General features: G+C 38.1%; 1 protein-coding gene across 4 annotated transcripts in view; it reads left to right on the top strand.

Moving 5' to 3' along the window:
• Positions 1-11,563, top strand: part of grhl1 (grainyhead-like transcription factor 1) — a 118,749-nt gene that overhangs the window by 105,384 nt on the left and 1,802 nt on the right. For all 4 annotated transcript variants that reach the window (XM_043678020.1, XM_043678014.1, XM_043678006.1 and 1 more), the window contains 3 exons: positions 3,368-3,453; positions 5,748-5,833; positions 9,049-9,113. In XM_043678020.1, coding sequence (XP_043533955.1) covers positions 3,368-3,453; positions 5,748-5,833; positions 9,049-9,113 — 237 coding nt within the window. The remainder of the gene's footprint in view (positions 1-3,367; positions 3,454-5,747; positions 5,834-9,048; positions 9,114-11,563) is intronic.

Raw genomic sequence — 11,563 nt, 5'->3', positions numbered from 1 at the left:
ATCGGGGCCAGGAGATTTGTCAATTTTAAGACCTTTTAGCTTTTCTAGCACTTTCTCTTTTGTAATGACAACCAAATTCAACTCAGTCCCCTGACTCCCTTTAATTGTTGGGATATTTCTCATGTCTTCCACTGTGAAGACTGACGCAAAGTACTTGTTAAGTTCTCCTGCTATTTCCTTATCTCCCATCTCTAGGCTTCCAGCATCAGTTTGAAGTGGCCCAGTGTCTACTTTTGCCTGTCGTTTGTTTCTTATGTATTGAAAGAAACTTTTACTATTATTTCTAATATTACTGGCTAGCCTACCTTCATATTTGGTCCTCTCCTTCCTTATTTCTCTCTTTGTTATCCTCTGTTTTTTTTTGTAGCCTTCCCAATCTTCTGATTTCCCAGTACTCTTGGCCACTTTATAGGATCTCTCTTTTTCTTTGATAGATTTCCTGACTTCCTTTGTCAGCCATGGCTGTCTAATCCCTCCCCGGATAATCTTTCTCTTCTTGGGGATGAACCTCTGTACGGTGTCCTCAATTTTACCCACAAACTCCTGCCATTTTTGCTCTACTGTCTTCCCCGCTAGGCTCTGCTTCCAGTCTATTTTCGTCAGTTCCTCTCTCAAGCCCTCATGAGAGGTTGACAATTTGTTTGGCTTTTTGGTCTGTATGACAGATGCAGCAGTTAGCAAAAGCAGTCGTTGAGAGGAGTTGCTTTAAAACAGTAAGATATTCAGTAGGAATTTCTCTAACTTTAATTGTAACTGTACAAAACTTTACATGACAAGTTTCCTCAATGATTCAATTATCTAAGCAATAGTCTCTTGAGTTTCCTTCTTCCCATGTTTGTCCAAAATACTTTGTGATGCTATCACTTTGTAAAGAAATCTCTTGCACTTAAGGTACCATTTGGAAAGATAAAACACACAGCATGTTTTTCCATAATAGAAGCAGTAAATCACAGTGCAAACTTCAAGCCATGTGTCAGACCACCTCATTTTTCCAGGCTCAGGAATTGTGCTTTTACATTTACTGACTGTAAAAGTTGACCTCCCACCCTACTTTTCAGCTGCAACATGTTATGCTCTCAGCAGTGGGCCTCATTATTTAGTTAGAGAAATGTATGTTTAACTACTACTACCTAATAACTGCCACAATATTCAAGCAGGATATGGCCGTATTGCAAAGATATGTGGAACTTGAAGCCGAATTCACTGTTTGTGTTGATTGCTGGTGACTCTTCCAATGGTGACCACCTGCACCAGCAATTTCTTTTTATACTTGCATTAGACAATCCTATTTTTTAAAATAGTTATAACTTGTGATTCTTATTAATGATTTAGATGATGAGAGAGAGAGCGATGTATCTAGGTTTGCTGATGACGTGAAGCTAGGTGGGAATGCAAACTGTTCAGAGGCCACTAGCTGCAAAGAGCCAAAGGCAAGTTAAACAAGAGGATAGATGGAGTATAACATAAGGAAATGTGGAGATGGTCTCTTTGGTTGTAAGAATAGAAGAGTAGAACATGGTTTAAAAGGCTTAAGGTGTGTAAATTTGATGTTCGGGAGTTAAAATGAGCGCATATAAGGAACTTTTGCCTATATTGCAAGGGAATTCACATTAGCCTGTATTGCAAGGGGATTAGAATTCAGGAGTAAATAAGTCTTGCTAGTTGTACAGGTGAGGCCATGCCTGGAATGCTGTGTGCAGTTTTGATTTCGATATGTAAGAAAAGATGTACTTGCGTTAAAGACTGTACATGGGTGCTTAACTGAATTGGTTCCTGGAACAGGGGGTTGAAGATGGAGTCAAAGCCACAGATAAGCCTGAGCATATTGAACGGTGGCTCAGTGGTTAGCACTGCAGCCTCACAGCACTAGGATCCCAGGTTCGATTCCAGCCTCGGGTGACTGTCTGTGTGGAGTTTGCACGTTCTCCCTGTGTCTGTGTGGGTTTGTTCCGATTCCTCCCACAGTCACAAAGATGTGCAGGTCAGGTGAATTGGCCATGTTAAATTGCCCATAGTGTTAGGTGCATTAGTCAGAGGGAAATGGGTCTGGGTAAGTTATTCCTCGGACGGTCGGTGTGGACTGGTTGGGTCAAAGGGCCTGTTTCCACACTGTGACAATCTGATCTAATCCTCTTACTTGCACCCTGACATTCTTGGATTTTTTTTAACCATCTATTCATGAAGACTAATCTTCGTGTACATAATTGACATGGATTCTCATTCTGCCATTTATACAAACTCAGTTTACTATACAATGTGCTAGATATTGCTGATGATAGTAACTGATACAAACATTTTCCAATAGATACTAACATTAAAACTGCACTTTCTATAATTAAGAAGTTATTACCAACCTCTGCTCTATATTCATATTTATTAGATAGGGGCTGTCCTCTCTGCCATACACATTGCTTCTGTGAATGGTACTTTACTGGTGACACAGGTGACCATGAAAAAGCAACTGTTCATCTTGAAGTAATAGTCACTTCTACCCACTGGGTTTTTCTAGTACCTCAGATTACCAACACCAAAGGAATTTCTGGTTTAAGGTATTTTTGCTCCTTGCTGTTCTCTATATGCGCCTGTAATGGCCAAAGGTGAACAGGAAAAAGTAATTTCTGAAGGGCCAAGCTGGGGAAGCTAATAGTACTGAATGCATTTTTAGGTTCACAATTCAGAAGGAAGGCTGAATCAAGGATGCAGGATATGTCCGAACATCAAACCAACTGTGAATTTGAGCAAAGTCTCAGGCAGGACTAGGCTAATATGAACCTTTGAGAGCATTAGAAATGGCTCATGTATCAAGCCTATGCCATCTTTTACAACTGTCACCATATTTTACCATTTTTCGCATCACTCCCAGTTCTTTGAATGGCTTTTATGACTGTGCATACACACATGCCATTTGTAATCAATTTTCAGCAATCTGCTCGGGTTGTGAACGAAGTTGTGGATTCATTCACTGAGCCAGTGTGTTTTTTGGCAAAGGTGACATGTCAGAGAATTCCTTGAAGCCTGGCACTTCAACCGGAACTCAATCATTAGACACATTGAACTGGACCCCGTATACAAACCACTCAGATACAGAACTGGAAGTACCATCAAACAAAGGCATATAAATCCCAGGTGGGACAGAGCTCTAACACCTTGGCAAGGATGCATTGATGATGTCACCGAGTGAAACATTTGCAGAAAAACACACCAGCTCAGCAAGCGAACCCACGACTTCAATGTTTTTATACATTCCAAACTATGAAAATTGCAATTTTGATAACCCATAAAAGTAAATGTAATTCTTTACGAAACTTTAATTCCTAATGAGTAGCAATTTACCACTGGACTTCTGAACATGCAACTAATCTTTCAGATCAGGGCTCAAAAGGCTGTCGTTCCTGCCTGAAGATGATTTTGTTTCACCCAATAAGATCCTCAGGATAGAAGAACCAAATAAAGGTAAATATTTCTGGTAGGCTGGAGATGTGGAGCCATGCTAAGAGCCTAGCTCCAGTATTCCAACAAGAATAGTATTAGGGAGGGGGAAGAAGAGACAGCTATGTGAATTTTCTGTAGATCATGTAAAAGTAATGTTTGGGAAGACGAAAAAGGCTTCCACTAATTAGTGATATTTGTTTGTGTTGGCATGCAATGGGAGGATTTACCACAGTGAACATTATTTTTTGCCATATGTTGGTTGAGGAAGGGAGGTCTAAGCATCCTTTTAACTTCAAAAAAAATCAAGCATGCCACAAAACGTTGGCTAGAACGAGATTTAATTCATTTGGGAGGTTGAAGAGCACCGTTTGAGATCTGTTTTCCTGTGGGTTCAGAAACTCAATTGGCTGTATTAAGTAAAATTTGAATTACATTTCTTATAGCGAGGGAGATAAATCGTTGTGATGTAATATGTCTCTTACATTATTGTGCAACAAGAAGCCCAGCTTAATGACAAGAGTATGTGGATCCAATATAATGAAAGGGTAGGAGATTTGAGGAAGAAGCAAAAGTGGTAACATTAAAGAAAGGGCCATTTCTATGTAGTCATGTTCAGTCAGGAGTTTTTAATTATCTAAAATCCGATTACTTCTAGCAAGTAGCTGATTTTTGTTTATTCTTGGTTCCTATATAAAGAATAAAAGGTACTTTTTGTGAATTTGTGAGTATCATATATAATCACTATTATCTGATGGACTGAGAAGTAAAACTCATGGCATGAAGTTTCAACCTGATGTGGGTGTAAACAGTCCCCTTAACACACTGGTGTATGAAAAGTGCAAGCCACTAAAGATATTCCTTCATCCTTCACTTTGTTTTGTACAATCTCTACAGCTATTTCTCAAACAAGTTTTATTTGCTTACGCTAATTGTGTATGGCCCAATTTCCTTTATTATTTGTTTTGTTATCTTCATTTGACTTGGCTTTTTCATGCATTCTTGAATTCCTGTGCCATATGTCAGCACTGATAGCTTCTTTGGCCAGACTGGTACTTTCTGATGGCCCAATTCTGGAATCAGGCAGACTGGTGAATTTCCTAGGTTAGTTCCACTTGCAAACTCCTGCAGTTGAGAGCTTGCGACTTCGAGTTGGGGTATTGTTGTTATTTCCTGACACTGACAAAGTAGTAAAATCTACCATTCTGTCGTGAAAGTACGTTCTGTAATGTCCATTGATTAATGCTTTGGTGTTGGTTTAATTCAATCTCGGTGCTGTTCCACCTTCCAAAATTAGGCACTTGTAAAAAGTTTCTATTCAAGGGTTCCAGCATTGCTGGAGAGATACTGATGGTGAAAGGTGATAATAAAAGGTCACTGTATGGGTACCATGTCTAGCCAGAGTGACACTAGAAAAGAAATTGCAATCAAAATGTTAAAAATGAAATACTAAACCAAAGGACTTCTTCATTTGATTTTCTATTTAACCTTAAAATGAAAAACATGTTCATTTTCTGTCTGTAAAAATTACTTTGAAGCCAAGGTTCAGAAAAAAATCAAAATAATTTGTTGAAAAGCTGGATCCAAATTGTATGTTACTTTTTTGAGAACATCTTAATTTTTATGCTGTACATTTTGTTTATGCACAGGATAATTTGTTCTAATAACATTTGAGTGCATAAATTACACATAATTCCAGCAGTACTTTCCAATTTGTCACATGGAGTAGTTCTGGCCTTCAACAGACAAAAGGTTCATGCACCCATGTGAAAGCAGCACCAAGCTCCTCTCGTATAATCATTGTTATTTGTCAAATGTTAATAGCTAGCAGCACAATGATGAGCAAGGGGCATTTGGCACAGTGTGCAGTGTACTTTTTAAAAGATGTTTCTAAATTTTTGTGCATAAGTACTGTATTGATAACCACTAATATACAAACTGGATTCAGCACTGGCCCAGAGGATGAACAGTGGAAAGTTCAAAACTATAAGACTTTCCTCCAATTTCAATGCTAATTCTCAATTACTAGTCAGTCAAATTAACTCTAGTTTCCTATTAATGTAGAACATCGACTTAGGCTTGTTGATAACCGAGATGTGGTATCAGTGGTAACATGACTAATTGAATGCTGCAGGGCTCATAAAATCCCTGATACTTTTAACAAATCTGAGTCTTCACTGATAAACTTTTCAAAAAAAAAGACCCTGTAATATCAAGTTATTGCATTTAAGTTAACTTTAGAGAAGTCATTACAAATGACTGGAAGGTCTCTTTGTCTTTTTCAGTTTGTATTCAGAATCTTACTGTTCTGTTTTCAGTTTTACTTTACGTCAGGAAGGAATGCGAAGAGGTGTTTGATGCACTAATGTTGAAAACTCCTTCTCTAAAAGGCCTAATGGAGGCAGTAAGTAAAGAAAAAAAGGTTCTAAAATATCTCTTCTGATATCTAATAACTTTTCTTTATTATTTCATCTACACTGTAAATACAGAATGTGGATCTTTGTCATTTCTGGACTTTAAAGAGACCCTTTGCAGCATTTTTGTAGCAGATGATTCTGTAATGCTCAGTATCCACAGAAAAGATTTTAGCAGGCATATGTAAATAATTCCTCTTCAAGATAGGAAACAGAATCAAGCTTCCTTTGTCTCACTGTATGTCATGCTCCCCAATGAAAGAAGGGAAACGATTGAATTGTGGGAGGACTCCAAATATTTTTTAAAAAATTAATAATCATGACTTAAATGAAAACATAAGCTGAAGAAGTGCAGCATCAAAAACTTTCCCAACTTCAGCATTGATGTGGCTGATTGCAATATACTTACTCCTATCTCGACTAAGTTTAAATTCATTTATTTCTGAATGAATCACATGGGACTGGGGAAAGGACGGGAGGAGGGGTTGGAGTGGAGTCACTATGCAAATTCCAATGTCTAAAATATTTATCCATGAACATAACTAGGACCAAGATGTGTATAGGGAGCATACTTTCAACATTAGTCAGTGAATCAAACCTTGGAAAAATGGTAAACAGTAAAAAAAAGATAATAGCATAATGTGGGCAAGCAGACGAGTGATATAGATACCTGACAGATGAAATTTAATGCACAGAAGTGTTGCATTCTGATGCACTTTGATAGGAAGAAGAAAGAAATGCACAATTTTGAAGGAGTGAAAGAATAGAAATGTGAGCATTCACATACAGAGGTCTTGTAAGGTGATGGGAAAAGTCATGTCTTTTTAAAAAAAGCCTATTTGGATCCTTTGCACAATTTATAAGGCCAAAAGTAAAAAGAACGCAGGAAATTATGGTAACCTTTTAAATCTATTTTTTGTAAAGCTTCTGTGTGAACGTTGTTTCCACCTATGGGCACCTCTGGATATAAATATCTTGAAGAGAGTGCAGAGGTAATTTATTCAAATAGGATTAGGGACTTCAGTTACACGGACAAAGGAGAGAAATTAGGATTTTATTCCTAAGTACAGAAGAAGTTGAGGAGAGGTTTAATGAAGGTGTTCAAAATGGAGATGTCTTTAAATAGAAGATGGAAAGAGGAGTTGTTTCTGTCAGCAGGAGGTTAGTATTCTGTGTTCACGGATCTATGATAATTGGCAACAGAAACCAGAAGAATTTCTTTTGCATTGTGAGTGATGTTGATGCAAAATGTACAGCATGAAAGAATGGTGGAAGCATATTTTTCAATCTCTTTTGTAAGACAATAATATATAGAGACATAGGGTCATTCAGCAAGGAAACAGACCCTTCAGTCTAACCAGTCCATGCTGAGCATAATCCCAAACTAAACTAGTCCCACCTACCCACGCTTGGTGCATATCCCTTCAAATACTTATTATTCATGTACTTATCTAAATATCTTTTAAACATTGTAACTGTACCCACATCCACCACTTCCTCTGGAAGTTCATTCCACTCATGTTTACTCTCTGTCTAACAAAGATTGGCCCTCATGTATTTTTAAAATTGTTCTCCTCTCATCCTTAAAAATATGCCCTTTAGTCTTGAAATCCCCCACCCTAGGGAAAAGACACCTGTCATTCACCTTATCCATGCCCCTCATGATTTTATAGACCTCTATCACATCACCTCTCAACTTCCTATGCTCCAGTAAAAAAAGTTTCAGCCGATCCAGCCTCTCCCCAAACTCAAGCTCAAACTTAGAAAATAAAATGATGCAAGGCTGTAAGGAAAGAAAAGGGTGTGGAACAATTTTCCCTCTTTTTTTTTCATCCATGTGTGGAATTAACTTTGTGTGCACCAGTATCAGTGCAATACGCAACATGTGCTGACCAGTAGAAAGAAAAACGTTCTATGCACAAAATATATTTTTAAAAAGTTGACATGGTTATGGAAGAGTAAAGAATATCACCCTCAGCCATTGACACAGTCACATGCTGGTCCACAAATTACCAAATTTACTGAATTCAATTTTAAATTTACCATGACAGAATTTGAACTCATGGCCTCTAGGATTTAAGTTCAGACCATAACCATTCCATTACCATACAAGAGAAATATTTGTAGGATTTTGTATTGTAACTTGTATTTTAGTCACTTGGGAGCAGGTAAGTTGAATTCGTAGCTCAAGATAAAACCAGGATCTTTTGTTTCAATTTGACAAGCTGATCTAGAAAAGGCAAAGAAGGTTTGCCTTTTGAAATGATAGAAAACGTGAACTGATGACCTTTGATATTTCATCGTATTTCTCTTGATTTAAATCTACTAAGAATAGTGAGTAAAATAGCTCATAAATTTATTAACATCAACAAACAAAATGTATCTGATTTGGAGAGAGGTTGGCTGCTGTGAACTGTAGGCCAAGATCACAGGGAAAGTGTCCTTGTAAGTTAAGTGAGTACTGAAGGGGGAAGCTAAATCTGGGAATTAAGAAAGAGAACACCTTGTTGAAGAGGGGATAGAACCCCAGGATTGAGAATGACTGCTGAACTTGTCTTTGGAGAAGAAGTGACATTTATTCCACCTACAATTTTTCTTTAGATTAAATATCTATAAATTGTGTAGTAATAAGCCAATTCACCATTTTTAAAGCAAACTGTTCTCTCTATACTGCAAATGTGAGTTGAGTAGAGGTCGCAATTGGAAGTTTGCATAGTATACCTTATGCATAGGTCCATAAGCGAACCTCGCAAGGGCCTTTCTATTATTATTGAGGTCTGGGTGAGGAATACAAAAACTTTTCAGACTCCCGAGAATCTTCCTATGTTTTTAATGTGTTGAATGTCTTTGGAATCAATTTTTCTTTAATCCTGCAACAACAAAAGCTGCAATTGAGAGTGACACAATCAGTGGTAGTCCAATGTTTGAGAATCTGCACACTGTTAGGTTATGGAGAGTTGTTAAATTCCTACTTACTATTAATAACATAATAGTTAGTAATATTTTCAACTTGCCTGCCACTTTTCACTTTTGGCTCCTCACCCATCTGCTGCCTCTCCCTCATCCACCCACCTACCACATCTCAGCACCTCTCTCTTTCTTTCTCTCAAAGAATGAGTACTCGCCGCTTTTGGTGCTATATACTTTTGTGAAATCACAACTGATTTTAAAAGGACCACCTTGATTGTTTGGCCTATTATTCTAGATTTCAGAAAAATATGAAGTACCCCTGGAAAAAATTGCAAAAGTCTACAAGAAATGCAAGAAAGGGTGAGTAAGTGTTACTTTTGCAGGTCGCATTTGTGGTATGGGGAAGATTATTCTGCAGTAGGTGAATTAACCAAGAATACATTTCTGTTATTTCCCCAATACAAATTCCATTATCATTAGGTCGGAGGGCTGCAAACTTATCTGCATCTAAAACAAAATTATTTAGTTGTTTATTTATATAATTCACCACGTTAGGGACTACCATGGCTCCCTCTCTTTAGCCAAATACCCCATGGTTACCTGGAGGGGAGAAATGAAACTAGTGCTCCTTTTCTTTGATAAAGTGCCTCATCAAACTCCACCATCACCCCCCTGCAATCTTTTACTTTCACTTCTAAATATGAAAAGCTTGTTCATAAACATTGAGGCCATGTGTAGAGAGTTACCTCTAATTCCTCTTATTCCCTAGTCTTGACATTGTTTCGCACTTCTCATTCTAGCCCCCAATACTCAAGAAATTTTTAATTTCCTTCTCCCTCTGCCTGTGATCTCCAGGCTCACCTCTTCTATAACATCTACCACTTTTCTAATCCTAACTCCTGATCATTTGATCGATTATTACTGGCTCCCATTCTTGCTGATTATTGTTAATAGAACCCTTTTCTCAGATGTTAACTCAGACGTTACCTTCTCTTTGGAAGCTCACTATGACCAATCAGTGTTCCTCAACAACAATTCAGGCCCCTTACAAACTTTCCCCAGTTCTCGAACAAATCTTTCCAATTCAGTTTCTGGCCCTGCATATTATGCTATCACAATTCTGACCGAAATCATGACTGGCATCTGCTATGATTGTGACCATAGTGTGTTACCGCTGGTGGTTCATCTCAGAATTCCCAGTTTGTGATCACACTATTCTGTTTCATTACTTTACTCGTTATCCTGCTTCATGGGACTGCTCATTCTAATTCCATTTCTCCTGTCTCAACCAACTAATCCAACTTTGGCTTCTCCTGTGATGAAATTGATCACAGGCTCTGCATAGCCACCTTCGATGTTCTTCGACTACCTGTGCTTAACGCATTTCCATCATCCACACAATGCTTCATGAACAAAGATTACATTGTTAATGTTTAGCTCCTCATCATCATTCATTTCCTTTACTTCAACACACACCAGTGTTATCAGAACACAAATCAAGGGTGAGTCAAAACTTCCTACAACTAAACGTCAAGACCAAAGCCTTTTTTTAATAGCCATTGCTACAAACTCTGCTCTTCGCCCTTGTCTCCAATTTTATCCTCAGTCATTCGCCCAGACTTCATGCAACGTTGACAATCTGTTTGAATTACATTTGAGTCACAAGCTCCACATCTAATTCATGATCATGATTACGTACTTTCATCTCAATCTCTGAGATGGCTTTCTTGTTGAGCTCCCTTCCAGCACCTTTCATAATTCTTCGTAACTCTGCTGCCTGTAACCAGCTTTTGTTAAGTTCCATTCATCCATCCTCCCTCATTTTACAATGTTGCACATTACTTTACGGTGTTGAGTTTAAAATATTTGTGATCATCTTAATTTCCTTCCACCCCACCTCCTTCCCAGACATAACCTAGGAGACAATTGTAGGTCATTCAATCCCTCCAAACCTCTTCAGCTATTTTGTTAAGTTGATGTCTTCCTTAACTCCATTTATTCCAACTTTTTGAGCAAAAGGTCCTTTGCTATTCTTACCTAACAAAAACACAAATCTCTTGACCTTAGTCTTGAACATTTTCATGGTTTAGTTTTTGATGTTGTTTCATTAGTTCTCTGCAGCTTTCCCTTTTTTCTGCGCTTAGAACTGTCTTGCTTCATTTCTGCATCCCATACAAACAATGTCAATCTGCTTTTAATCTTCTCAAATTGGGTTTTTTAAATATCTATTTTGTAATCCTGATGCATCCTGCATATATTTTGTTGATGTCACTTGATCATTGCACCTTTTTAATTTGCCTCTACTGATCCTTCTGAATGTACTGTCTGAACCCACTTTCTCATTTGTGCAGACTTGCTATGAAATTAAGGAGTCATCACATAGAAGCACTCCTTTGTAGAATGATTTGCTACCTTTTAGTTCAACTTTCGAAGAGCCTTCCAGATTTCAAAGCCCATGCTTGGTCTTACTCAATACGAGTTAATTCACCTGACTCCTTTTGCAAACACAGTGCCCTGCAGCAACGCATGTGGGAACTTTCTGATCACAATACCATCTGGAAGTGTTAAAGTAGTGTAAAATTCCATTTTATACATTATCAAAAGATGGGGTACTGGGCTAATGGTCGGATACTTGGTAGTGTGGATGAGCAGAGGGATCTTGGTGTCCATGTACACAGATCTTTGAAAGTTGCCACCCAGGTAAATAGTGCGGTGAAGAAGGCATATGGCATACTGGCTTTTATTGGTAGAGGAATTGAGTTCCGGAGTCCTGAGATCATGTTGCAGTTGTATAAGACTCTGGTGCGGCC

Source organism: Chiloscyllium plagiosum, chromosome 3 (genome assembly GCF_004010195.1).
Source record: "Chiloscyllium plagiosum isolate BGI_BamShark_2017 chromosome 3, ASM401019v2, whole genome shotgun sequence".
Classification (NCBI taxonomy): Eukaryota; Metazoa; Chordata; class Chondrichthyes; order Orectolobiformes; family Hemiscylliidae; genus Chiloscyllium; species Chiloscyllium plagiosum.
The sequence above is the reverse complement of the archived record's forward strand: the minus strand, read 5'-3'. Positions and strand labels throughout refer to the sequence as shown.